Genomic DNA, 27,138 nt, shown 5'->3' with positions numbered 1-27,138 from the left:
TGTTCTTTGACTCGGTTTGGAAATTGGGGATCGTTCACCTCAACCAGCTTAGCTTCACAGTCCAAAGATATTATTTTGCACCGGAGGAGTGTATTTTGAAAATTTTAGAATTGTAGAATGGCCTTATACTCTGGAAACGATTTCTAGTGTTTGAAAGCCATGTCAGCTGCAATACCTCATGTTATTTTGATCCTTTAATTTACTGCAAAATCTAGAAAGGCGTGTTGGACAGTAGAAACATTCCCCCCGCCCCTTTTTACCTTCCCCCAAAACTCTACAGATGTCTGTGATGGGGTTAAAATGAACAATTTCATTCAGTTCACTAGATGGGGGTGTATACAGCAACTAACCCCAGTTGCTGAAAAAATTAACTGACGCACTACTTGCAGGGAAGCCCACCCCCTTCTTTTTAAATCGATCCTAATCTTCAAATTCATTTTCATATCGAACCGCAGTAACGCCGATATTTAAATGAGCATTAGCCATTTCAAAAACATCAATGGATCGAAGCGTTACTGGATATTTCTCCTCTCAACAAGAAAAATCTACAGTGGGGAAATTGGACCCTTCCTTCCCATGTACAGCCCAGTGTCTGGTAGCCATGCCGGCTACAATACCTCATATGATTTTGCAACTTTAATTCAGTCCAAAATCTAGAGAGGCATGTTGGACAGTAGAAACGTACCCCCCGCCCCGTTTTTCCCGCCCCCAACACGCGACTAATGTCTATGATGGGGTTAAAATGGACAATTGTATCCGGTTCACTAGATTGAGGTATATACAACAACTAAACCCAGTGGCTGAACAAATCAATTGACGCGCCACTTGCAGGGAAGACCACCCCCTTCTTTTTAGAATCGAACCCCATCTTCAAATTTAGTGTCAAGCTATACCACAGTAACGCAAATATTCAAGTGAGTATAAGTCTTTTCAAACATGTCAATGGATCTAAGCGTTACTGTATATTTCAACTCTCAGCAAGAGAAATCTACCGTTTTAAAATGGGGTCTGTCCTTTACAGGTACAGCCCAATGATCTAGATTATTCTTAGTAGCATCCCGAGTTAGAGGCTCGTATGCTGAGATGAGAAAAGCATATATGAAACATTTTTGTTCTGTTTCAAAACAAATCCGCTGGACACCTTTCCAACCTTCTAGATCTGGATTATATTTTAAAACTACTGCCCTTTTCCCACTCCCCCCTCTAAAAATAAAATCTTTCTTAAATTTACAAATCTTTACACTTAAATTTTCAACAAAAAGAACTACAGACCCACTACCGTTTTCGTTAAAGTTCTCAAGATGCATTATAATTTGACTGACCAAATCCTTGAAAACACCCTCAAAATTTTCTAAATTTGAATAAACCAAACGCATTTCGGACTGTACATAATGGTAATAAACTTTGGTTTTCCCCTCATTTAAATAGAACCCTTTTAAAACAATAGAAACCTCAATTGAATCTGTCTCCAACAATTGAATTTGTTTCTCCAGTAGTGCGCGAATTTTATCTACATGGTCGTGCAAAATTTCTAAGGGGTCAAAAACAAATTTCCCCCCTCATAAGTGAATTAAAAGGGTCCCTAAAAGTCGCAGTGTAAACAACTATTGCATTTAAAATTGTATTGGTCAATTGAAAATCGGGGAAAGTTGTACCCCCCTCCCCCTCGTGGATTTTATCCCCACCCCCAACGTGTTCAAAAATATAGGGGGTATGCTCCACTTCAGTTGTTTGAAGTGGAATCGTTAGGGTATCGGAGGCTGGAGGAGAAGGGTTCCCAGTTAATTCGTTTGTGAAATCCTCTAAAAACTGTAGCGTATTTGGGCTCAAGTCCCCCAGCTCAACTGTGCTATTATCTACATTTAAAAAATCATTTAAATACTCATCAATATTATCAGGTATTTCATTGGAATTAGCGATATCACTCCATTGTGAAATGTTGTTGGAGAGCTCCTTTCCTTCTCCAGCTGATGTGGGGGAGAACAAAGAATACGGGACCAATGGTCGTCCAGCCTATAAATGAAAAACAGCTTATTTTCAAAGCGTTCAAATCATCCCCTACTGTTTTTTAAAATTTGGATTATTATTTAAAGTCAGCGCTTAGTAGTAGTAACAGTAGCAGCAGTATGCACATAGTAGCATTTTATTAATTCAACTTAAAAAAAATCTAACTTAATATAAGATATTTACAATCTAAAACGCCGCTTTACATAGAAGGCGGCAATTTGATTTTGTTAAAAAAAATTGCTTATTTTCAAAGTGTTCAAATCCGCCCTACTGTTTTTTGTTTTTTTTTTGTTTTTTCGCGGCGGTTTTAGGGCCCCCCCTTTACATAATGACGTCAAAAGTTGAAATATTCGCTTAGACTGCATAAGTCGCTATTTCTCTCTAATTCCACACAGATTCAGTGAACTCATGAGTTTAATTATTGTAACCTATCGCGCGCAAGTGTTCTGATTTCCAAGATTGAACTTCAGACGTGGAAAATCCCGGGAACCGTTAGTTTGGTTTCCCCTTGATAAAATCTATGCACTGGTTCGTAAGCCATTTTAAAATATTCAGTGTAAATTAGAACGCTGATATGTGACAGATGGATAAAAGGGAATAATCTCTCTCTTAAAACTATGTGAAGAATAGCATTCACAGAGTTTCAAAGGTACCTAAAAATATTCGCTTTTGGAATAGCGGTGAAGAGATAGGGGAATGCATAGAAAATAGTAAAGATTGGAAAAAATAGCATTTTAAGTTTCAAAGGCAGTGATTATTAATTGACTAGAAATTACATAAAAATATTCGCTTATAAAATATCGAAGCGATAACAACAGAGAAAATAGCAAAGATCAGAAAAGAGAGGAGCGGTTTCTTTGCAAAAAAATTTACATTAGATATCTCCGAGGGAGGGGGAGAAAACAATGTGTGGGGGGCGAGGGGTTAATATTTTAATATCTCGCTGAGATAAGTTTATATTGGGTTGAAAAATAGTGAAAAGAAAAAACTTTGGAAGAAATAGATATATATATTTATGTAATATAGGTATGAAAAAAATGATCATATTTGAACATCCTGGCTGCACTTGGGTGCCAGATGGTTCAGGTAGTGCGTTTTAGAGGGCAGTTGGGGTGGCAGAGATATGTTCTTGCACAGCTGTGCCAGCAATGGTACGAGCTTGCATAGATGAGCCAGCGAGGTTCACCATCCTTATTGCCCATTCTCTTTTTGGTTTATGCCCAGACTGTATGGGGGCTGGCCCTGATGGGGCTGCCTTACCCTCTCTTGCTCTCTTACATGTTGGCGGCGACGGGCATTCTTCACAATTGGCCTTAAAAAAGAGAAACAAGTTAGCATTGAAATAATTTCCCCCCTTTTTTAAAGAAGGAAAGTTAGTATCCTCATCCACATAATTTTGTTTAGAAAAGCATTTATCTCTAAGAAAAGCCCCCTACGCCAGCATTTTCAGTAAAGCAAAAAGTAAAAATATACTAAACTCAGAAATCAAATGCTATTTTAATTAATTAAAAAAGGCTTATTCATAGACATCCCAACCTAACCTTACTTTTCATGCAAATCTTTTTTTTCATTTTAAAATAATGGCGATAGAATTGAGGCATGTCCCCTCCCCCCCCCCTTTCATCAATGTCCTAAATATATTGTTATTAATTTTTTTTTGAAATAACCCCGTTTCATTCGTTCTCGGGCAAAGACATGTTACAAGTCCACAAACTTAATAAACAGTAATTTTGTTTTGCTTAAAAGCGTTTCAATATGATAAAGAGGGAAACATATCCGTTTTATCAGTTAAAACTTTTGGTTAAGTCGCTAACGTAAAGGATTAACAAGCAGGAAGTGCAATTGTGGGGTGTCAGCTAATTATCACCTGTTTAAATCATTGCGGAAAAATGTTTTTAAGTCAAGTAAACGGCTGCGGTGGCTTAAATGGAAACGGTTTATTAATAGCTATTATGGGATAGACAGAAGTTGAATGTCACTTTTTGATAGGCTTACAGAAAGAATAAATTTATCGAAAAAAAAGAAATATTTCTATTGGTAAGAATTATACATGTAAAAACAGTGGGGGGGGGGGGTTGAGGGGGTTTAGGTAATAAAAAGAACATATTTTATGTTTCCTAGTGACTAGGCAGAGTCCCGGGGGGTTCGGTTGGTGGGAGAGGGGGTACTTACCTAAAATATACTAGAGGGTGACAAAGGAAAATAATTTTATTTTGAAAACAAAAATGTATTAAATCAGAACTTATATTGCTAATTGTGGCTGTCAAGGCTTCTAATTCATCAAATTTATCCATTGTTGTTTGAACTATATCAAAATACTTTCTGATAATTTAATCACATTACATGCCCGTTATATACGAAATCTCAAGGGTGAATTGTTATGTAACGGGGAAAATCATATGTAAGCAAGTCTCTGATTGGCTGAGAAAGGATATGTATCCGACTCGCTGATTGGCTGAGAAGGAAACACGTGATCTAACTGTTTCCTGGAAACTCATAACATTCGCGTCGAGCATGTACATTCTCACTGACAAAAACCATAAAACAGACATAAATTGCTGTTGACATCCATAAATGTAAGAAAAGTTCCTGTTTTTTCATTCTCACTGACAAAAACCATAAAACAGACATGAATTGCTGTTTACATCCATAAATGTGAGAAAGTTCCTGTTTTTTCATTCTCACTGACAAAAACCTTAAAACAGACATGAATTGCTGTTGACATCCATGAAAAACATCAAATAAATTGACCAACACACATAATCATCCAAGAAAAGCATCCATAAAAGTGAGAAAATTCATGTTTTTTCAAGTGAGAAATTTCCTGTTTTTTCATTCTCACTGACAAAAACCATAAACCACGTGGTAATGTCACGAGTTATAGGGTCCTCTCTACTAATGCTTTCTATAAAAACTTTATATGCCCCCAGGGCATAACTTAAAACCCTTTCCCTGGGGACTATGGGAGAGTGTCCTCCTCAAAAACATAATTTCTATCTGAAAATCAACTACGCTGAAAAAAATGGCAATCTCAAAATTTTTATTGGATGTGTTTCGGGAAATGGTGGGTGTGGAAAGGATGTTAGTTGCCTTCCAATCACTTTCGTCTAGTAAAAAGAGTACATGGCACTCCAATTTCCAATTGAATGAGCCCTTTTCGAATTTTCTACGACAACTTCTTCGATACGAAGTGCCCTGGTCTAAAGGAAAAAAATAATAAATAATACATTGTGCCAACTTCGTTCTTATACGCCCCCAGGGCATAACTTAAAACTCTGGCCCTGAGGGTTTTGGGGGAGTGTCCTCCTAAAAAACATAATTTCTATCTGGAAATCAACTACGCTGAACAAAATGGCTATCTTAAAATTTTGATTGGATGTGTTTGGGGAAATGGTGGGCGTGGAATGGGTGTTAACTGCCTTCCAATGACTTTCGACTATTAGAAAGGGCACTAGCCATTCCAATTTGCAATCGAAAGAGCCCTTTTTGAAGTTTCTACGACAACTCCTTCGATACGAAGTGCCCTGGTATGGAAAAAGAAAAAAAATACATTGTGCCAACATCGTTCTTTACTTAGGCAGCGCGATTACGCTGCCTATGATATCCTGCAGAACAAAGACGAAGCTTAGGACTCAGTTGGCTTAGGGAAAGCGGAAGAAAAACAACAAACAACAACGTCTTGCAAATTCTTAATAGCATTTAAGTTAGATTTTGTTTGGAAGCCCTAACTAGGACAAAATTTGAACAAAAGAAGCTGAAATGCATGCAAAATCAAGTTGATGCTGCTTTCTATCTCCATTCTATCAGGCATTGGCCTCTCTACGGGGGAGAGGGTGGCAGTACCCCAAAATGTTTGGAATTATTTAAAATTTAGGCTAAATATCCAAAATTAGAGTGAATCCGAGAAAAAAAAACACACTGGCTACAACAGAAAACGCTACAGCCATTTTTAGTGCCATTTGAAACTTGCTGATGGTAAAATTTATAGGAAGAAAGAAATTTATAGGAAGTCTACGATGTTCTGGTAGCCTGCTAGTGCCATTCCTTGAGAAATGGGACAAAAAGTGTCATTTTAGTGTCATTTTAGTGCCAAATGATACTTGCAGATGGTGAAATTTATAAAAAGCACGTAGATATGAGAAATAGATTTTGAATGAGCCATTAAGCATCTCTCTATGATGTTCTGGTAGCCTGCTAGGCCTGTTGAAAAAAAAAAAAAAAAAAAACGGGAGAAAGATCAGTGTTACCGATGCAAAAAATTTATTTTCCTTGTTGTTCAAGGAGGGGGAATGTAATTTCCCTTTGCGAAGCTTTCGATCTTGCTGATTCCAATGGTACACTTTTCATTTTGATCTGACGCCATTTTCGAGTGGTTTGAGGCTTTTTTCAAGATTCAAATAGCGACGAAGACCACACTGCCTTTCCATCATAAACAAATAAGTAGAACAACAGGGAAATTTTTCATGATTTTTCAAGATTACCGTAAATTTCTTTTCGTAACAAACTTTTACTTTTAAGACGAAACGAAATATTAATTACTCTTCCTGGTTCAGTGTTACGTGGAAATTTTTCTTCGCTAGGCAATTTTCCCAAGACGCGCTTTTTTAACTTTTGGTCACTATGGGCTGTGGTTCGCTCTTTACTAGGTTGCAGCTACCGCTGCAACCATGATCAGAAATGCTTTCTCTGTTTTGTTGATTTTAGAATATGAAACAGTTTAATTGCAGAATGAATAGTTTCCTTAATAAAATATCTTGCCTTTCATGAAGCTTAGAAAGCGGTTTCAGGGAAGAACGAAAAATTGACTTCCCAATAATTGAGAACTGAGAGATTTACGACTCAAGTAAGCAGTGAAATAGTGCTTTCGGAACTAGTCTAGGAAATTTTTTTTAAAGCTTTATTAATTATTTAGACCCCATACTTACCAGTATCTTAACCAAGTAAATAGTAGCGCGTCAATGATACGTTTTCATCAAGAAGAACGTCTAAGAATCCAACATAAAGATCACTGGTCTACTTATAGAACCCTTTAACGGAATGATTTCACATAGCTGAGGACAAACTAGAGGTACACACCGAAAAATTATAGAATTAACATCAAGTCATGGTAAAACTCTCGAAAAAAAATTGTGAACTTGAACGAATCTCAGATTCCGGACTCCTCAGCGAAAGTAATAAGAGTATCCAAAAAGACGAAAAAAATAAAACGATACAAGAACTCAATTTCTCAATATTAGGAAAAAATGAAGCAAGTGCCTCTAGAACATTTAGGACTCTCAACAGCCTTACCATCAATAACGACACATTGAGATAAGAGGGGGCAAAAAGGAGGGCTTAAGGAAATAAGCTGCACAAAAAATGTGGTTTAATCAAACTTTCTAGGACTATAATGAGAGATATTGTCATGGCTAGGACATGTTCTGCATGTCCTAGTTTGCGTAGCTGTTGGCCTCGGATGTCTTGGTGCTGTAGTGAGTAGTTAGTAGCAGTAGTAGTAGTAGTAGTAGTAGTAGTAGTATGTTTACTATTATTATATCCGTGTAAATTTTGAATCTTGAAAGACCAGAAGCACTTACAGAATGCAATTTCGAGGGGTCATGCACTTCCAGCCACTTGCTGTGTATCTCAAAGTAACAGGTTTGCCACCTTGTCACGCTACACGTTGTACAGTTTTGCCACGCTTGGCATGGGCCACCTGGTGTGCTTGATTTCTGGAAGGTGGTGAGCCTCGGACAATTTTGTTATTTTAGTGGGTAGAGGGCAATGAGTTGTTACTAGTAGCAGTAGTAGCAGTATTTTTTACTATAATTATAGCCGTGTAAGGTTTGAATCATGCAAGACCAGAAGCACTTACAGAATGCAATTTGGAGCGGTCAACCACGTTCCACCACTTGCTGTATATCTCAAAGTGCCATATGTGCCCCACTGTAACGCCACGCGTGGCACAGTTCTGCCGTGCTTGGCACGTGCAACCTGGTGTGTTTTAATTCTGGAAATCGGTAAGCTTCGGACAATTTAGTCGTTTTAGTGGGTAGGGGACAGCAGAAGAGGATTTTATGCGCTAAAGAAGGCGAGATAGCATGAAACCCATTGTTACACCCAGTATTAGATTTCGCTTATTTTGCATGTAGCTTCAGAATTTCTGGGCCTTAACAGATATCTGTTCTAATGTTTTAAGCAAGAATATATTGGGTTCATTTTGGGTCTCACGTCATGAGATCGAGGGTCCATCCAGGATTTTCGTTAATGCATTACAATAAAAAACATTAAAAAACGCACCGAAATTTTGTCTATAAGCATTTTTGTTACGTTTATACGAATCAAACACAAATGTCGGTGTGTAGGGGGGTTAAAAAAAACCCTAAACCCCCTGAATACGGCCTTACTCGAGATACTTAAAGAGATTCCGTTTCAGTTTCCGAAATGTACCGTATTGTACCCCTCTAAACCCAACCCATGAAAGCGATTTTTGGCGAAAGGACTATTTACGCACAGACAATACTGCTTTTCATCTCATATATTTTATCCATCTGTTGTCTTTTGGTTACAACGGAAAAATTCGTAAGCTTTTTTTAGGGGGGGGGGTATTGCACCCCTCTAGACCCAACCCGTGCAAGCAATTTTTGGCGAAAGGACTATTTACGCACAGACAATACTGCTTTTCATCTCATATATTTTATCCATCTGTTGTCTTTTGGTTACAACGGAAAAATTCGTAAGATTTTTTTAGGGGGGGGTATTGCACCCCTCTAGACCCAACCCGTGCAAGCGATTTTTGGCGAAAGGACTATTTACCCACAGACAATACTGCTTTTCATCTCATATATTTTATCCATATGTTGTCTTTTGGTTACAACGGAAAAATTCGTAAGCTTTTTTTTAGGGGGGGGGGTATTGCACCCCTCTAGACCCAACCCGTGCAAGCGATTTTTGGCGAAAGGACCATTTACGCACAGACAATACTGCTTTTCATCTCATATATTTTATCCATCTGTTGTCTTTTGGTTACAACGGAAAAATTCGTAAGCTTTTTTTTTGAGGGGGGGGGGTAAGGTTGGAGAACCCGATTTCCTTTTGAGGAAATTTGGTCAAATCCCGAGATATTCGGGATAGTTGAAGTGCCGGGTATTCCCCTCATATTAGCAGAATGTCTGTTCATTTCAAGTTTTATCGTTCAACCAAAATTCTTTGCTTTCATTTGGAAACAAAATTAGTGTTTTTGTTTGTTTCTGGGTTTGTTTTCATGTCTCCAATTTAATGAACAACATAATAAAACATTAGAAGAAAAAGAAAACAGCCATAAGGCTTAGGGGAGAGCAAAGTTTTCACTTCCTACTAGCCCTTCCTCCTTCCAAAAATAAGAGGCTGAAAGAGCTAAAGCTGCATAATGAGGTTATCATTTGTTTTTGTGACTTTTCCTTTTGAAAAAAAAACAAAAACAAAAAAGAAACTTACAAAAACTGCTAAAACTAGAAAAATCCTCATTTTATTACCACGTATATTTTGAAAAATAAACCCAACTGGTTATAATAATATTCCACCTTGTATAATCAATAACAGCAGGTTTTATTGAGGTTTCAATCTTTGAACTTGCTTGAACTTGATCATCGTCTTTATTTACTGCTTCAATCCAAGGACAAAATACCCAATACGCAACCCCTTCCTCGAACGCTTGTAGTTATAACTTGTGTGATCATGGTCAAGCCATGACCTTGGATGTTTAGATTTTCTGCCAGACTACTTTAAACTTTTGTCAGTTCCGCCATTTAACATTATGGAGTCAATTTGGATGGAATACTGATTTAACATGGGACTAAAGGTAATTCATCCCCACTCAATTTTTGCCGAATCAAAAGTCCAAATTTATTGACACGACGCAATGATTTTTCGCTTAGATTCTTAAAAGTATTAAATAAGAAAAATATTTTTTTTCAAACTTAAAAAAAGGGGCAACATTATAACTTGAAACGAACAAAATCATTCCGAATAGGAGGGGGGCTGCCCCTTCCTCATCCCTCGCTTTTTCCGCTAAAGTCTTAAAGTTCTACGAAAATGTTCTTTACAAAAGTTCTTTGCCAATGGACGAAGGGACATATGTCTTGAAAGGCAACGGGCAAGTAAAATATCTGTAATAAGCAATAATTGTTTGCAACATTTAATAAGCAACAGTCAGTTACTGACTGTTTTCCTCAGACTCTAACAAGTCTTTAGTAAACAGAAGTTTAATCTTGGAAATTTATGCTTGATTACACCTATTTGACAGCGAACAGGCATGTTATATACAAATTTATACGTAGTGACAATTTTGGAAAAAAACCGAATAACTATATTTCATCATTCAAAAAATACTTTTTAAATCTATTTTCAAACCAAAGTGCTCAGCCCCCTCCCCGAAATGCCATTGGAATTTTATTCTAAATTTCCGGAACTAAATAATGAATGGTGAAGACGGCACACGTGGCGTCTCGATACTCGACTACGAAATTATCGGCATTCTTACCGCCAAATGAGTGAAGGGCTCCATTAACACGAAGTAACAGCCTAAAAGCTGAGGGGGACATACACTGATGTAATTGATATATTCATAGAAAACAAAAATCGGCTATATATAACGCATATACATCTACCGACGATGCGCCTGCGAGCACCGGTATATCCCAAGAAGCTGGAAGGTTCTACCTAAGGATTAGGTAGAATTCCTAAGGGTTCCTAAGGATTTTAGGTAGCGATTTTTTTTTGTTTAGCTAAAACGACATTTTTATGTGGTGCTATCTCTTTTGTTAGCTCAAAACGGCATGGAGTTCAAACTTTCCATTTAAGGTGAGCCCTTCCCAGTTTTCTATAACGTTTTACTGAATACGACCACCTGTGGTCATGAAAAACGTAACAGGAACTACGAAAAAGTAATATGAACAACAGAACTAAGCACTCTTCTGTCTGTGATTATTCTTTTCCAGAAAAACAAGTAACCCTGTCTCTGCAAATTAATTAAAAAAAAAACTTTTTCCATAAAAAAGGTTTTTAAAGAACAGTATAGAGCTCCATTAAACCGAAAATGAACAGAAATAAAGTCAAATAATCGTCCAAGCATAAAACTACCACACTTCACCTTCAATAAATAAATGAACCCGAAAACAAACAGAAATTACAATAAATAACCGAGTCAAACTTAAAACGAGCACAAATTAACATGACTAGGACTGACAACCCCCATGCCTTCTCAAAGTCACAAAATAATTTGCACTTTAGTAAAAAAAATGACCGTGGATTTTCAGTTTATTATATTTATACTGATATTTATTCCTTAAGTTTTAATAATCCTTTATTTATTAAAGTGAAAACGTTTAAAGTGTATTTTATTTTCAGCAAAGTGCAAATGATGTTTTTGTCTTGAGAAGGCATGAGGGTTGTCAGCCCCACTCATGTTCATTTTTGCTCGTTTTGAAATTGACACAATCATTTATTGCAATTTGTGGTCGTTTTGGTTTCTCCGATCACTTTGACTCTTAAAAAGGGTGCTAGAAATTTTGATTCCAATCCAATGAGCCTTCTCCGAAGTTTATACGACCACCCTTTCCATAAAAACCTTATATGCCCCAGGGGCATAATTTTCAACCCTTGCCCTGAAGGTTGTGGGGGAGGGGTGTCATCCTCATAGACATAATTAATGGACTACGCTGAACAAAATGGCTATCCCAAAATTTTGATTGAATGTATTTGGGGAAATGATGGGCATGGGGGAGGGGTTGGTTGCCCTCCAGTCACTTTTGCGACTATTAAAAAGGGCACTAGAGCTTTCAATTTCCAATCGAATCAGGGGCGGATCCAGGATTTTTCTTAGCGGGGGCGCATAATAGGTTGCTTCGATAAACTTGGGAACAAAGAAATATCAGCAATAAAAAGGGAACCTCGATAATTATGCGTCGTGGGTAGGTAGTGGAAATGGTCATAAATTTGATCTAAAATCTGGTGAGGGTTAAAGTTCTAATAAATCTGTTGACTTTAAAATGTATATTAAGTTATAAAATCCACCCCGCCATAAAAATATAAAAAGCTGTTCGTCATCTATAAAAAAAGATAATAATTAATATTTTCTGCATAATTTTTCGCCTTTGCACTTCAGACCACTATAGCGAATGACTGAAGCTTTGTAATGTAAAAAAAAAAAAAATGGTCTTGAATAATGTTTAACTAAATGTATTAACAAAATGTATTGAACAAAATGTATTAAACATTAATTACTAGTTTGTTTAGGGGTGTAAATAGGAAAATAGAATAAAGAAATGGAAATACATAGAATACATTTTAAAACGAGGGTTTTAAGAATAGGCAATAAAGCATTAACTAATCGCCATTTTTTTTTAAATAGTTTTAATAAACAGTGTGAACTTTGATGAAATATCAAACATTTACTAATCAAAATTTCCCTTTTCATAACAGCGTAGCGCATCTTTCCACTTTTTAAAGTTTGATATATTTTGCTTAAATTATAAAATCCACAATTTTATAAGAAGAAGTCTATTTCTTTATTTCTACTCCCGCCATATCTATTTATTACACGGTCAATGTCTAATTCAATATTTTGGTGAACGTTTATGATGGCTAGTCTAGTCAGTCTATAGTCTTGTCAGTTTAGAGCTCTTCGTTAGTATTTCCTCTTCTATTCATCCAAAATATTCGAATAAAGACCAAGATTACAAGAAAAATATGAACTCTAATAAAAATACATGTAGGTATGTGCTTCAAACTAAGTATATGAGTCGAAATACTCCTTAAAAAACAAATAATTATATTTTTGTTATTTTTGTATTTGATAGGTATATATCGGTGATTTAAGTTCTCAGGGTTTCAAGCTGTTGTAGGTTTTTATTTTTTTTTTTATCTTGAGATTTTCAGATATTCAATTCAAGCGTTTAAGCCTCGATATGTCTGTTGAGCACAAAATTAAAATTTGAAATTCTTTTAGCATTAAGCATTGAGAAATTCTTTTAGAAAGAAATTCTTTCGTTAGAAATTCCTGTAGTATTTAGCATATGCAACCCGTATACAAAAAAAAATAACTATATTTTGTAACTTTTTGGTATTGACAAGGTGAGAAATTCTGGAGTAATATTCTAGTTGCATTCCGTTTCCGTGATGGGAATTTCCACTTTTTTTCAATATTTCATTAGTAAATATTAAAAAAAAAAATCGATGCCATTCTACTGATTCAAACTGAGAACTCAGAGACCCATCTATACCGGCTAAATACAAAAATAAACACATAGTTATTTGTCTTGTGACAGCACAATCCTAAAATATCATTTTGATAGCCTAAAGAAGTTAGAATTTTAAAATTCCCCTCCTTGTTATTACGAAATGAAAATTTTCGTCTCCCAGTTGGCTTTTGTGGTAATACGGACAGATTTCCTTGATAAATCTAAATTTAATTAAATACTTTCAGGCAGTATGCGTCATCAGTAAAATCTAACAGAGACCGCACAAAGCAACTGAAACTTTGATTCAAACTCCGTTTGAAAAAAGACAGTGTTAACAATTAAAAATCATTAATAACTCAACTATTAAAAACCAATTAAAAAAAAACAACTTTCGTCCCAATGCCAATCCGAGCAAGGAGTCCCAACCCCAAATCCGCCACTACGTTGGGGGCAACCCCCGCACCCCCACCTGGACCTGCCACTGAATCGAATGAACACATTTTGAAGTTTCTGCAACAACTCATTGTACGCGACGTGTCTTGGTTTAAAAAAAGAAAACTTTTTGTCCACATAGCTCTTTATTTAGGCAGTACTATTGCGCTGCCTATTATAGAAGGATGTTGCCTTCGTTTTACATCATATATATATATATATATATATATATATATATATATATATATATATATATATATATATATATATATATATATATATATATATATATATATATATATATATATATATATATATATATATAACATTTATTTAGTAAAGGGTAATAAGGGTTCAATGTATTATTATTAGAGTTCTAGTGCCCTTTTGAGCCAAAAGTGACTGGAGAGCAATCAGGCCCCCTCTCTCACCCTGTTTTCTACGAATGTATCCGGTCAAAACTTTGAGGTAGCGAATTTGTTCAAAATAATCCGAAGGTCAAATAACTATGCCTCCGGGGTTGCCGATCCCCCCATAGTTCCTGGTGCACGGGAGGTAAGCTATGCAAGTTGCCCATTGTTAACATATAAGGGAAAAGAGGGCATGTTTGATTCTGTGTCTCCGAAAGACCTTCGGATACTAAGGTGAAGCTTTAAGGTAATGTTGAGAGGCATTGCGAACACAATCAAAACACACTATGTGCTTACTGGTTGTCAAAAGGGAATATCAGCAATATTTAAGGAATGGTTCAGGTTCTTTTTATTTACAAACTAAATACAACTACAATAAGGGTATGCCCGGCTGAGAGTCTAGCTCGTATTACCGGGCAAGAAACTTTTTAAGTTGAAACTTTCAGCTTGAAAGTTTCAAGGCATGTTAAGGGGATATTGAACAGGGATTAGAAAGAAACCCTCCACTCGTTACCCTTTTAGGTGCCTCCTCTGCTCAACACTGATCATAATTTTGAATTAGTCATTTTGTTCAAACTCGTTAAACGGTCTAAAAGGTATCTTCAGGTCAAACTTTGGAGAATTTGAAGGGGTAGGTTAAACTAAATCAAAAGGAACTATGTGCCTCCAGTTTTATCTAAAAGGGGGATCTGCAAAGTCTTAAGAACAGCTGAGGGTATTAAGTTGAAACTTTCAGGATATGTTGAACGAAATGATGATGTTGAAGGGACCCTCAGCTATGCCCATTTTAGCTGTTCTTTCTCCAAAAACATTTGATCAAAATTTTGAAATAACATATCGTTTAAAATAGTGGAAAAGTTTAATAACTATGCATACGGTGCAAAGATTTACAGGTTGTCAAAAGGGCGTACCAACAATATCAAAGGAACGCCTGATGGTATTAAGTTTTAACCGTCAGGGTATGCTGAGGGGGATGTTGCAATATGATCGCTAAACAGCCAGTCCCCTCCGCCCTTGTCGTCCTTTTTTATATCCTTCCCCTCAGTATTGATGAAAATTTTGAAAAAAGCAATTTGGCTCAAAATAGTCCAAAGGTCTAGTAACTATGACTCCGGGGATGCAATGCCCTCAGCACCACCAGTGCAAGGATTGTAAATTAAGTAATTTGCTCTTTTACGTGCTGGATTTCATTAGAAAAAGGGGGAATGTTTGATTCTGGGTTTGTTCGAAAAGGCTAAGGGTATTAAGGTGAAACTTTGGGAAATACTGAGAGGTATGTTAAATTAAATGAAAAGATACTATGTGCATCCAGCTCATAAAAAAGGCGTATTAGCAATATCTCAAGGAATGCTAAGTGTACTAAGTTTAAACTCTCAGGGCATGGTGAGGGGGATGTTGAAAGTGGTTGGAGGGCAACCAGTCCCCTTCCCATTCTCTTTTTAGCTGATATAAGTTACTCATAAAGGGGACTTGTTTGATCCTGAGTATCCAAAGAGACTAAGGGCACTAAGATAAACTCTTAGAAAATGTTGAGGGGTATGTCAAACAAAATCAAAGCACACTATATGCAGGAGGGTTGTCATAGGGACAGCAACCATAGTTAAGAACGGCTAAGAGTATTAAGTTGAAATTTGAAAGGCATGTTGAAAAATAAACATAAACAGCAGGTAGAACAATAGGGATTTTTTTTTTGTAAGACTGTGGAACTCTAACCTCAAATGAATATTTCAACCCTATATCCAAGGGCCATACAAAAAAAAATCCCTTTTGTTCTAGCTGTTGTTTGTGTTTATGATGGAAAGGCATTGTGGTCTTCGTCGCTATTGATGTTGAAAAAGGAGTGGAGAGAAACCGTCCCCGTCTTACACTTTAGATTCCCCCCCCCCCTCCTTAACCCTTATTTAAATCTTAGAAAGTCGTTTTATTCAAAATAGTAACAACTTCTAATAGATATGTGTCCGGGAATGCCATTTCTTCCAGAGCCATCGGGACAAGGAATGTAAATTATGCAAAAAATCCATTTTTACATGCAGGATTTATGATGGGGAAAGGGGGGAGTAGTTGATCCTGGATGTGTCCGAGAAGGCTGAGTGTATTGAAATGAAATTTCGGGGAATTTTGATGGGTATGTTGAGCTAAATCCAAATAAAAAATCTACATCCAGGAACGGATAAGGGTATTAACTTGAAACTTTCAGGATCACTACTACAACTACTACTATTACTATGGCTGCAAATACGACTGGCTGCGACAGCGACCTTGACTACTTCTGACTGCGGCAACTCGCAAATGTAACTGTGATTGCATGCAACTCCTACTACATCTACTTGGGACTATTTTAAGGGAATGCTGGGGGGGGAGGGTGTTGAACAAAATAAAAACACACTTTGTGTATGCTGAGTGTTAAAAGGGCGCATCAGAAACATCTCAGGAACGGCTGAGGGCACTAAGTTGAAACTTTCAGGGTAAGTGTTGGGGTTCCCCCCTGTTTCTTTTCCTTTCAGATAAATGACCTGTTTTCGTTTTCTTAATTACATTATCTGACAGTAGAATTTTGAAAGACAGGTTAAATTTTCGCTGCTAAATTAGAGGCGTCACAATGAGAAGTTTCGAAGTCAGTTCTGGTTTTGTATTTGCTGATTGGGAGTCATTGTAAGATAAAGCTAAGAGAGTAGAATTGGGTTTGAATGAAGATGGAGATGATTGGTTGGGCCAAGCGAAGGTCCACCCCTATGAACAGTTGCTGTACCTATTATTATTATATTTTTTTTAGTCTGCGTTTAGACCCCGTTCGGGGAGATGTATTTTTGTCCGATTATTGTGACTCTTTTGGAAGAATACAAGTAAGGTATTTTCTACACACTGTGTACTAGTTTCCGTAGCCTAGGTAGGGTAGGAATAGAGCTACGAGGTAACACAATTATAATCTTTACAAGGAGTTTTGCCACCGCCAAGGAGGGGGTTAGATGTTGCCTAGCTGCAGCTCATAGTGAGTCCATCTCACCCTAAAAAGTGGTCTTTTTGTGAATTCATGACATTATCACACCTTGGGATATGATGTACTCCACATAAGGTACTGTCAAACGCGATTTTCACAGAACCGGTATGATAGACGTGAGATTACGTTGCATTCTTGAGCCATGGCTTTCCCCTCCAATAAGTGGTGACACCCTTATATTAACACGCAAGTGGCGTTGTGGCCTACTAGTATAACACTGGTGGCTAAATACCACGAACAGTAAGTCAAACAGTGCGTGGAGGGAAAAGGGTGTCTCTCTAGGCGCCCTTAAACCTCTTCAAAATTATGAAATAGCCAGTTCATTCAAATTAGTTAAAATGTCAAATAACTATGCCTCTACGAAGGATGTTAAGCGAAATCAAAAGATGTAGTATGCATCCAGGTTATCCAAACAGTACGTATGCAATATCCTAAGAATAGTGAAGGGTATTAAGTTGAAACTTTGGGAGAATGTTGAGGGGGGTATTGAACTTAGTCAGTATGAAACTATGTACAACCCGGTTATCAAAAGGGCGTAGATGCAATACATGAGGATCGTTAAAGGTATTTAGTTGAAACTTTCAGGCGATGTTGAACTAATCAAAAGATACTATGTACACCAAACTTACTAAAATGATATGTGAAATCTGTAAAATATCGAAAAGTTCAGAGAATGTTGAGGTTGATGCTGCACTCGGTTAAAATACAGTGGGTGCATTTCGGTTGTCAAAAAGGGTATATCTGCAATATCTCGGGAATGGCATATGGTTTTTAGTTGGAGCTTTTACGGAACGTTGACGGGGATCTTGAAACAAATCTAAAGGCGCTAATTAGAACTAACAAATTAGAATAGAATATTTTAATTCTAAAGCAACAGGCGTGAAAACTGGAGAAATATTCATTATAATAACCAATAACAAACTTTGGCAATAAAAAAGAACAGAAATTAATAAAAAAAAAACTCCGAAAAATAAGTGTTTTAAAATCAGACTAAACTATTTTTAATAAATTATACTTTTTCATATTTTTAATTTTTATCTTTTTAATGACAGTGATTTATTTTTTATTTATCGTCAATGTTTTGAAAAATAAAGCAAACTATTCAAAATACAACAGTTTTTAATAAAAAACTAATGACACAATAAACTTTCGAACTTGATCGGCTAGAGGAGGGGGAAGGGGGCAATAGCTAAACTCATGCTTGAAATAACTTGTTCGTTTAAGTTTTTCTGAAATATTCAGTTTAATTTCCACTTGTTGTAATATTTATTTATTTATCTATATGAGTATCTCTATCATTAAGTTTGATATGATTATTTATTTTAAATCTGTTCGTTTTCGATTTCATTTTTTTTTAACTGTAATTTAAGGTCTTTTTAGTTTGAATTATTTTAGGATTTTATTTCTGATCGTTTCAAGTTTGATATGGCTCTTTATTTTTTTTATGTTTTTTTTGGATTTTTTTAAAATATTATATAAATGAAAACCAAAAAATTCAATAACAGCCAGAAACAGAAAAAAAGCTTAACAAGACATGGTATGATTTAAACAGGTCAGGTAAAAAAAAAGCTAAAATGGGCGACCTGATATGTCAAAGGCCCTGGAAATAATCTATTCGTAATAAGCTGTTTGTCGATTTTTCTTTTTTTTAGCTACTTTTTCCTTTCTGTAGAGAGAGCCTCTTTTTTTGAACTTTTACAATTTGGAAAATTTTAACTGTTTTTGTGTTCCATTATATTTAATTATTTCGATGATCATATCTAGTCAATGTGGTCTCAAACTTATTCACCAAATTTCCTTTGCGTTGCAAAAAGATCAACTTCTTGTAGATTTTCAGTCTTCGAAAGCGGGCAAAGGCAATTGTTCTCCCCTCCTGCAAGTGTCCTTATGCGATAGCCATTTTAAAAGATAACAATGCTACTTTGTTGCACACATTGAGCGAAGATAATGAATATGATGTTGGATCATAAGTCAACTTAAGATGAGCGCTTGTTTTTCATAAATTGTGTTGCGCACAATAAATGTAGCTTCTTTTTTTTACTGGATTTTGTTTTACTATTTTTCACAGATTCATAATACAAGACGTGAATTAACGTTTTGATTAAAATGAACGATTTGAGTTTTTTCGGTTATCCACCTCTGCCAGCAAACCCCATAGGATTGGGCCAAAATTTCAGATCACATGTTTGTTCAGAATAGTTGAAAAGTCCAATTATTTAACTTCTGAGTATGGCATGGACCTCACAGCCCTTGGGGCGGTGGTCGGCGATTACCCCCTCCCCGGAAAATACCCCCCCCGGAAAATACCCCCCGCGGAAAATACCCCCCTCGCGGGAAATACCCCCCTCACTGCGGAAAATACCCCCGCGTAAAATACCCCCCCCCCGGAAAACACCCCCCCCCCGGAAAATACCTCCCCGCAGAAAACACACCCCCGCGGAAAATACCCCCCCCCCCCAGGAAAATACTCCTCGTAAAATACCCCCGCGGAAAATACCCCCCGAAAATACCACCCCCTCCCCCGTGGAAAATAAGCCTTTCCAAATTTGAGGATTTTATTTGAGTTTTTTTTCCGTAGGAGGAAGGAATTCTGGTGTGCTTATATTATACACCGTTGACTCCGGCTCATGCTATGAAATCCGCAGAAACAAATTTGTTTTTTTCGGTAGATTTGTACATCTTATCACGAGATAAAACAAAGACTAGTGACAGAATCGATGGTAAAAATATAATTTGGGTTTTATTTTTACACATAGGGGGGGAGGGGTAAAGTATTAGGAGAGTTTGAAGTCAGAAAACAATTCCTTCTTGGTATGGTCACTAAATTATTACAGAAGAACAGTGAGGTATCTGGAAATTTTATTAACTAAAAAAAAAAAAAAAAAAAAAAATAAAAAAAAAAAATCCCAGTATAAAGTAAACGTAAGGTTCATTTAAGTGTTTTTTCCAAGTGTAAAGTGTTTTTTTTTTAATGATAATTCTTACAAGTATTAAGTACTATTGTTATGTTAATGTAGTTTTTCATTTAAGCGTTTTATGATTATTGTTGAACAAAGTTTGTGTTATTTTTGCCTATTTTATTTGTTATTTTACTATATTCATGGCTGTATAGGTTGGCTTTGAAATACACTTCTCTATATATAGATTTAATATTCAGAATAATAGTACCAAACACATTTTGCATGCAGACCCGCTATTACTTTACCCTCCCCTCTAATATGCAAATCTATAGCCCAAATTTATATCTAAAGTAACGAAAAAACTAACGAAAAAACTGGTGTGTTCTCGAATTTTAGTACCAAAATTCGTTCCCCCTACGGAAATAAAAAAAAACTCAAATAAAAGTCTCAAATTTGGAAAGCCTCAATTTCCACAGGGGGGGGGGTATTTACCGGGGGTATTTTCCAAGGGGGGGGTATTTTCCTTGGGGGTGGTATTGTCTGCGGGGGTATTTTCCGGAGGGAGAATCGCCAGGGGAGGGTAAACGCCTAGAATCCCTTGGGCAGAGGTAGTATATTATACGAAGTGTTAATTGCTTACAGATAGGTTTTATAGAAAAATTGGAGCTGTGTTTGATATTGGGTGCATAATTGGCTCAAAAGATTTAGAGGTCACTTTCCCGACCAAGTGGAACACGTTTTGTTTGGGAGGAGAGTTTTAGGAGGCTAAAAGATGGCCACCAAACTTTTTATACCTGATTAATTTGAAAATTACAAACAATAGTCATTGGACTAAAGGTAAAATAGTATAAAAAGAAACATATTTGGGCACCTAGGCCCCTCAAAAGGGGTCGAACCTGAAAGGAACCCTCTAAAGAAACCCCATGAAAAAGGATAAAAAAAATTGTTTCCTCAGAACAGCTTTATATCTAAGGCCCTGACAAGGGAACCAGCAGAAAATTTTTCAGGGGGGGGGGGGGACAAACGCCAAAATATCAGTGAGTAGTATCCCATCACTGCTTTCTGCAACATACATACGGGCTACAACTTTCTTCCAATTGTTCGACGGCGCAAGAAGAATGTTTAACGGCTATTTCCTCTTTTGGCGACCAAATGTCACAATTTTAGGCAAAATTCCCGCCCAGGCAAGATTTGGCACGATCAGGTGTCACAATTTTAGGTAAAATTCACACCCTTGGCAAGTTTCCCAGAGATGTTTATTTGGAATGTGGTCCGTATAATACACAAGCTTTAATAATAAGCTCCCAGCCCCTTACCCCTGTTTCTAGCGCATGTCTTCTGCCGTCACAGTGCACACCCCATACAAACAAAACTACCTTAAGAAAGGTTTTTAAGGTATAAAATTTACCTACTGTTTTATTTGTTATTGGGAAGCATGCATACAACTTTTTTAGTGGGGAGGGGAGGACGATTTTTTGCTGGAAGGATTTTGCACGGGGAGAAGTTTCCATCGAGAGGAAAGTTTCCAGGGGGTGAAATTTTCAGGGGAAATTTTACACTGGGTAAATTTTCCCAGAATTCCTATACGAAATTTCTTTATATATCTTGCTTTTTCTATGCTGACTCAATTTTAGCCGTGGAGATGTTAAGGGTAATTAACCGGGGTAAATTTTTGCCAGGATTGAATTGCCCAGAGGATATTTCTATGGGAAGGGGGATTTTTCCGTGGAGGAGGAGCCAGGTATCTTGGTGTTATTTAAGAAACGATCAGAAATTAAATAAAAAAAATCAACTGAAAGTAAGGAGCAACATTAAAACTTAAAATTAACAGAAATTATTAAGTATATGAAGGGAGTTGTCTCCTCCTCAGCACCTCACTGTTTACGCTAAAGTTTTAATTTTTTCCCATTTCTTTAAAAACAACTCCTGAAACACAAGGGTCGTTTGATTAGAACGATAATTAACTTTTTTTAAAGGGCCAAAAAACTGTAGCGTGAAGAGCAAGTTGCTGAGGAGGGGGGGGACCCTTAATATACATAATAATTTCTGTTCGTTTTCAATAGGAATGTTGCTCCTTACTTTCACTTGATTTTTTTTATTTAATGAAGCTTAGAGACAAACATTTTTCTAAAGGCAATGGAAAAAAATGTCAATTAAAGTAAAAGTTTTGAAAATGTAAAAAAGTAATCAATTACAAAAAAATAAACAGAACAATTGTCTACTTACAAAAAGTAAGATATAAACTCCCAGCAATCAGTTCTGCTGAGCAATGCCGAAACGTTGGACGGATATTTTTTAACAATATCGACAGTTTTGAACTTGATTATCAAACACCAAAATATTTAATGCCTTTATACCCAATGGTTTGTAAAAAGTAACGCATTATCAGAGTATTTTGTTCAAAGTAAAACATTAAAACTAAAACTAAGAAAGTCAAGGGAAAGTTTTTAATTCAATATTTTTAGAGTACCAAACACCAATATATTTGGCAGCTTTATGCTTCAGAAGTGTAAAAAATTAAATCTTTTTCAAAGTGACAACTAGATAAATATAATCACTCAGCATTTCTGATTATAGTGGCTTCATATATCAGCTCATGGGTACTCTTGCAATGCAAGCATAAGTGGACGGCATATTTTTACTCAAAACTGCCCCTTATTAAGTTGTTTTCCTTGTATTTTCTATTGTTAAACTTGTGTACTAATATCAGCACTAATTACTAATAAACAAATACATATTTAGGATCACCATAAAAAGCTGATTCTTTGATTGAATGTTATCAATAGTTAGGTTCTTACACTCTCGTTATTGACAAGGATCATTATTTACTTACCATTCATTATTACTGAAGAATTTGATTTTTTTTTTTTTCTTTTTTTTCTTTTTTTTTTTTACTCCAACCAAAACACATAGAAAAAATGTTCGTGGAAAAATGGGAACGGGTCTTACAGTCAAAGACTATAACCTATATTTTTCTTATTAAGAGTCAAAATCTATTGGCAGGCAGCCAACAATGGGGCAACACATTTTTTCCACGTTTTCTCCCTATTCTGTTCTTTTTCCTTTGTTTTCCTTATAATTACTTTATACTCCCAAATTTCCAGGGGGCCATGGCCCCCCTGCCCCCCCTGTCAGCGCTCAAGGGCCCTGACCAAGTGGATCCTACTATAAAAAACTACTTTTAGCTTGGGGGCAATGCTCTGGCCTAATTTTCTCCGGTTGGCTTGAAACTTGCGTGTATTATTTTCTCGGCCAAGGTGACCACACATTTTGTTGGCAGGGGACAGTAGCCAATTAGGAGGCCAAAAATGGACTGAAAATTTTTTGGCCTTGACCAGTCTGAAACTTGTCTTCAGTCCTTAGAACAAGAAAAAGCTAATTTAAAAAATGTGTTTAGCCAAATGGGCCCCAAAAAGCTCAATTATTTTTTCGAAACGCAGTTTGTAAAAATCACAAGTTGGTTTTTCTTGGTCGTTTTGAAGTTATATTTAGACAGGACGAAAAGAACCTTATTTTTATCGATGTTCAGGTAAATTAAAAACACTGCTCAAAACGCGAATGACGCAATAGCCTTTAGAGGGGGGCTGTAACCCTACTCTTGTTTGCAGTAATTTCTCTTTGTTTTAATTTTGACTTGATTATTCATAACAAATTTTATTCATTTTAGAATTTATTTATTCATCTATATCAATATTCTGCTATCTTTGTTTTTAATCTGATTATTTATTCAAATTTCTGTTCGTTTTTGGTGTCATTTATCCTTTGATACGAATTTATGATCATTTTGAGTTCTGAATTATTCACATGACTCTTTACTTTTCTTTGAAAAACTTCAATTGTAGATAATTCGTTTTGGAAAAAAATAAGATAAGATATACATTTATTAGAGAAGAAAAAAACACTATTCGCCTTTCGCCTGCCACGAAAGGCAATAAGCTTGAAAGAAAGGCAATAAGCTTGCTTGAGAGATGAGAAAAACACACAAACGCTATGCCAAAAATAGAGAAAATAAGAAGAATAAGAAAGAAACAAAGAAAGAACGAAAGAAACTCATATCTGGAATAGTTGTTTTATTCTGATTATAAATAGAAAGAAATTATTTCAGCTTCCAAGCGAAGTATTTCGCTCTTTACTAGGTTCCAGCTTCTTGCTATAGCCTTGATGACAGTAATTTAGAGATCTCATCCCGTAGAGGTTACATTGGGTTCGGGTCCTCAAAAGGCAAAAGGAGAACACCAGCTCTTACTTCCAATAAACATAGACGGATCCATCCATCTTTTCTGGTAGATATCCTTCAGACATGAATCTAGGTGCCTAGCTACTTTTCCCCCCACAGAGGATAGCGTCAGACAATCAAAAGGCCCAGCTGGGATATCTGCTTTTACTTTCCACTTAGTTTGATTGAAATATGAGAGCCTCTTATGCTGGATTAGCTAAGGACAAGATTTAAGTGGCCCATCCCCTCTCCCCTTATAGTCCAGGTTTTATATGGGACTAAAAGAAATCCAAATAGTACAACAGTAATTTTTACTTTCTACCGTGTTTAGTAAGGATCTGACAATCCCTTCTGATAGATGCCCTAATTACAAGGATTAAGGGCTCAAACATGATTCTGAGGCTTTAAATAGCTTTCTGCCGGTTCAAACAAAATCCTTAGGACTCAAAGAGATAATTTCATGTTCTGCATTTGTCTGATGTTAAACTACCTGTATGAAATTTGATTTTGGCTTTGGAACAGCCAGATTTTGCCTTTTTTAGTGGCTAAAAAAAAGCGAAAACTTTTCTTTTCTGTCTCATGACCTTCACGGAGATTTGTTTGTGTGTAATTTTATATCTTACCGTCACCACACTATATATCACTGATCGCCATAAAAAGAAACAAAATAATGTAAAACAACGAAAGCAGTAGTACTCAGAACACCAAAAAGCAAGAACAAAAAATAAGACGAAACACACGAACAGGAAAGCAGTTGTATTGCTCTCCAGCACAATAAAACCATAAAAACATTTCTGAACAATAAATTTCCCGCTTGAAATTTATTAAAATATTGAAGTGGGAAGCATAATTTATCATAATAAAAGCAAGATACCAAAATCTGAGGTATTTTTCAGCACTATTTTACTGATTGCTTACATTTCTTTTTAAGGTGATCTTTCTACTGTCAATTTACATTTTTTCGACATTGGCAATTTCGATTGTAAAAAGAGCAGATGTCCAGACGAGTACAAGTACAGAAAGAGTAGACATTCATAGAAAAATTACCCCGTCGCCTGGAAACCCTATTACTGGCGAAGAACATTATCACTCAGAATCATTAAAGCTTTCTGTCACAGCGTCACCAAAAATAAAAAGGCATGCTTTAAGAAATAGAAGGGCAGATGTACAAACTAGCACAAGCACAGAAAGACTCGATATTAATAGAGAAATCACTCCTTCACCTGGAGGATTAGTCAAAGGAGAGGAACATTATCACTCCGAATCTTCGAAGTTATCTGTTACAGAGAAATCGGGATCCAAAACAAAAAGAGAAGCGCCGAGAAGCAAAAGGTCTGATGAACAAACAAGTGGCACTACCGAAAAAAATAGCATTTATAGGGAAATCAGTCCTTCTCCCGGAGGTCCTGGCGTGACAAAAACGTATAATACGCTGCCTCCTCAACAAGAAAAGAAAAGATCTGCTTCAAAAAGCAAAAGAGCGGTTCTAAGAAATAAACGCTCTGATTTTCAAACAAGTACAAGCACTGAAAAAGTAGATATTCACAAGGAAATCACTCCCTCACCTGAAAATCCCGTTTCAGGAGAGGTAAACTATCATTTTGAATCGAAAAAAATTGAAGGAACTAGCGTACCAAAAATAAAAAGACATTTGAATAAGGGGGAAAGCCGTGGTGTTGACATGCTGATGCTACTGCAACATAGCAAACCTTCAAGATTTATTAGAAGCCCGCAAGATGATCAGAGCGCTAACCAAAACGAAGTCGATAGCAACTCTAACAAAGAGGAAGGAAGAAGATTGGATGAAGACCGACAGAAAGTTGAAAATGAAAAGAAAAAAGTTCAAGATGAAAAGAAAAAGGTTGAAGATGAGAGACGCGAGCTAGAAAAACAAAGAGAAAAATTACATGAGGAAGAGGATAGAAACAAAAAAGAGAGGGATGATATTGAGCAACAGAAAAAGGAACTTGAGGAGAGAAAAAATCTTGGTGATGGTGAAGAGGGTAATAATGAGGGTGAGTCAAGGAAATATGAAGATGGGTATGATCAGGATGGGAAAGGAGGCAAGGGCCAAAAAGGTGGCAAAAAAACAACAAAAGGTGAAAAAGATGATGGTAAAGGGGGAGCGGGAGGTGATGAAAAAGATCAGGAAGGAGACAAAAAGCCTGGAAAAAAGAAAGGTGACAAGGGAAAAAAGGGAGATGAAAAGGTAGAAGATACTCAAGATGAAAACGATGGAGAGCCTGAAGGCGATGATGGGAAAGGAAAAGGGGGTAAGAAACCGACTAAGAAAAAAGAAGAGAAAGATGAAGGTGAAGAAGACCAAGAAAATGAAGAGAGTGAAGAACCAGAAGAAGAAGAAGATGATGGAAAGAAAAAACCCAAAGATAGTAAACAAAAGCCGGGGAGGAAAAAAGATAGTAAAGATAAAGGATATTACAGAGCACAGAGACCTAATGGCGAAGAAGATGAAGATGAATGTGACTATTTTATTTATATTATACAGCCAGAGGCATCTAGACCTAAACCACAGCCTAACCCTACTCCCATGCAACCACAAAGACCTTCGCAGAGACCACAATGGTGGAACAATTTTAGACCCCAACAAATGGACTATGAACAAGAGAATCAAAAACCAAGTCAAAGACCATCACAACCCTCGCGACCTGGCTATTCTCAGTCCCAAATGAGCGGATGGAACCAAGAATCAACACCTATGGGGCAGCAAGGATATCCTTTTTCATGGAACCAGTTGGCTGGTCAGCGCAGGCCAGGCCAGAGCTCATCGTGGAGTCAACCAAATAGACGACCAAGCCAAAATGTCGGATCCTATGGGTACCCATTTGGGTACTCAGGGTTGGCATAATTAATTACGTTAATTTTCTCGCTTATCCATGTGATTATTAAGTATTTACCTGTTATTTTATATGTATGGTATCGTGCTCTTTTTTACAATATATTTTTTCGTTTTCGCGAA

At 36.5% G+C, this 27,138-nt stretch overlaps 2 protein-coding genes across 2 annotated transcripts in view; one reads left to right on the top strand and one right to left on the bottom strand.

The window, feature by feature from the left end:
• Positions 1-9,560, bottom strand: part of LOC148945299 (uncharacterized) — a 57,148-nt gene extending 47,588 nt beyond the window's left edge. Inside the window, exon 1 of the mRNA XM_089098865.1 lies at positions 9,463-9,560. Within this exon, the coding sequence (XP_088954991.1) occupies positions 9,463-9,492 (30 nt within the window). The 5' untranslated portion in view covers positions 9,493-9,560. The remainder of the gene's footprint in view (positions 1-9,462) is intronic.
• Positions 9,561-9,691: 131 nt separating this feature from the next.
• Positions 9,692-27,138, top strand: LOC148945298 (uncharacterized). The gene is made up of 2 exons (XM_089099267.1): positions 9,692-9,826; positions 25,093-27,138. Exons 1-2 carry the CDS (start codon positions 9,815-9,817, stop codon positions 27,025-27,027), a joined length of 1,947 nt encoding a protein of 648 aa, XP_088955393.1. The 5' UTR covers positions 9,692-9,814; the 3' UTR covers positions 27,028-27,138.

This window comes from Artemia sp. Qi Xiang Cuo, chromosome 13 (genome assembly GCF_049724085.1).
Source record: "Artemia sp. Qi Xiang Cuo chromosome 13, ASM4972408v1, whole genome shotgun sequence".
NCBI lineage: Eukaryota > Metazoa > Arthropoda > Branchiopoda > Anostraca > Artemiidae > Artemia > Artemia sp. Qi Xiang Cuo.
The sequence above is the reverse complement of the archived record's forward strand: the minus strand, read 5'-3'. Positions and strand labels throughout refer to the sequence as shown.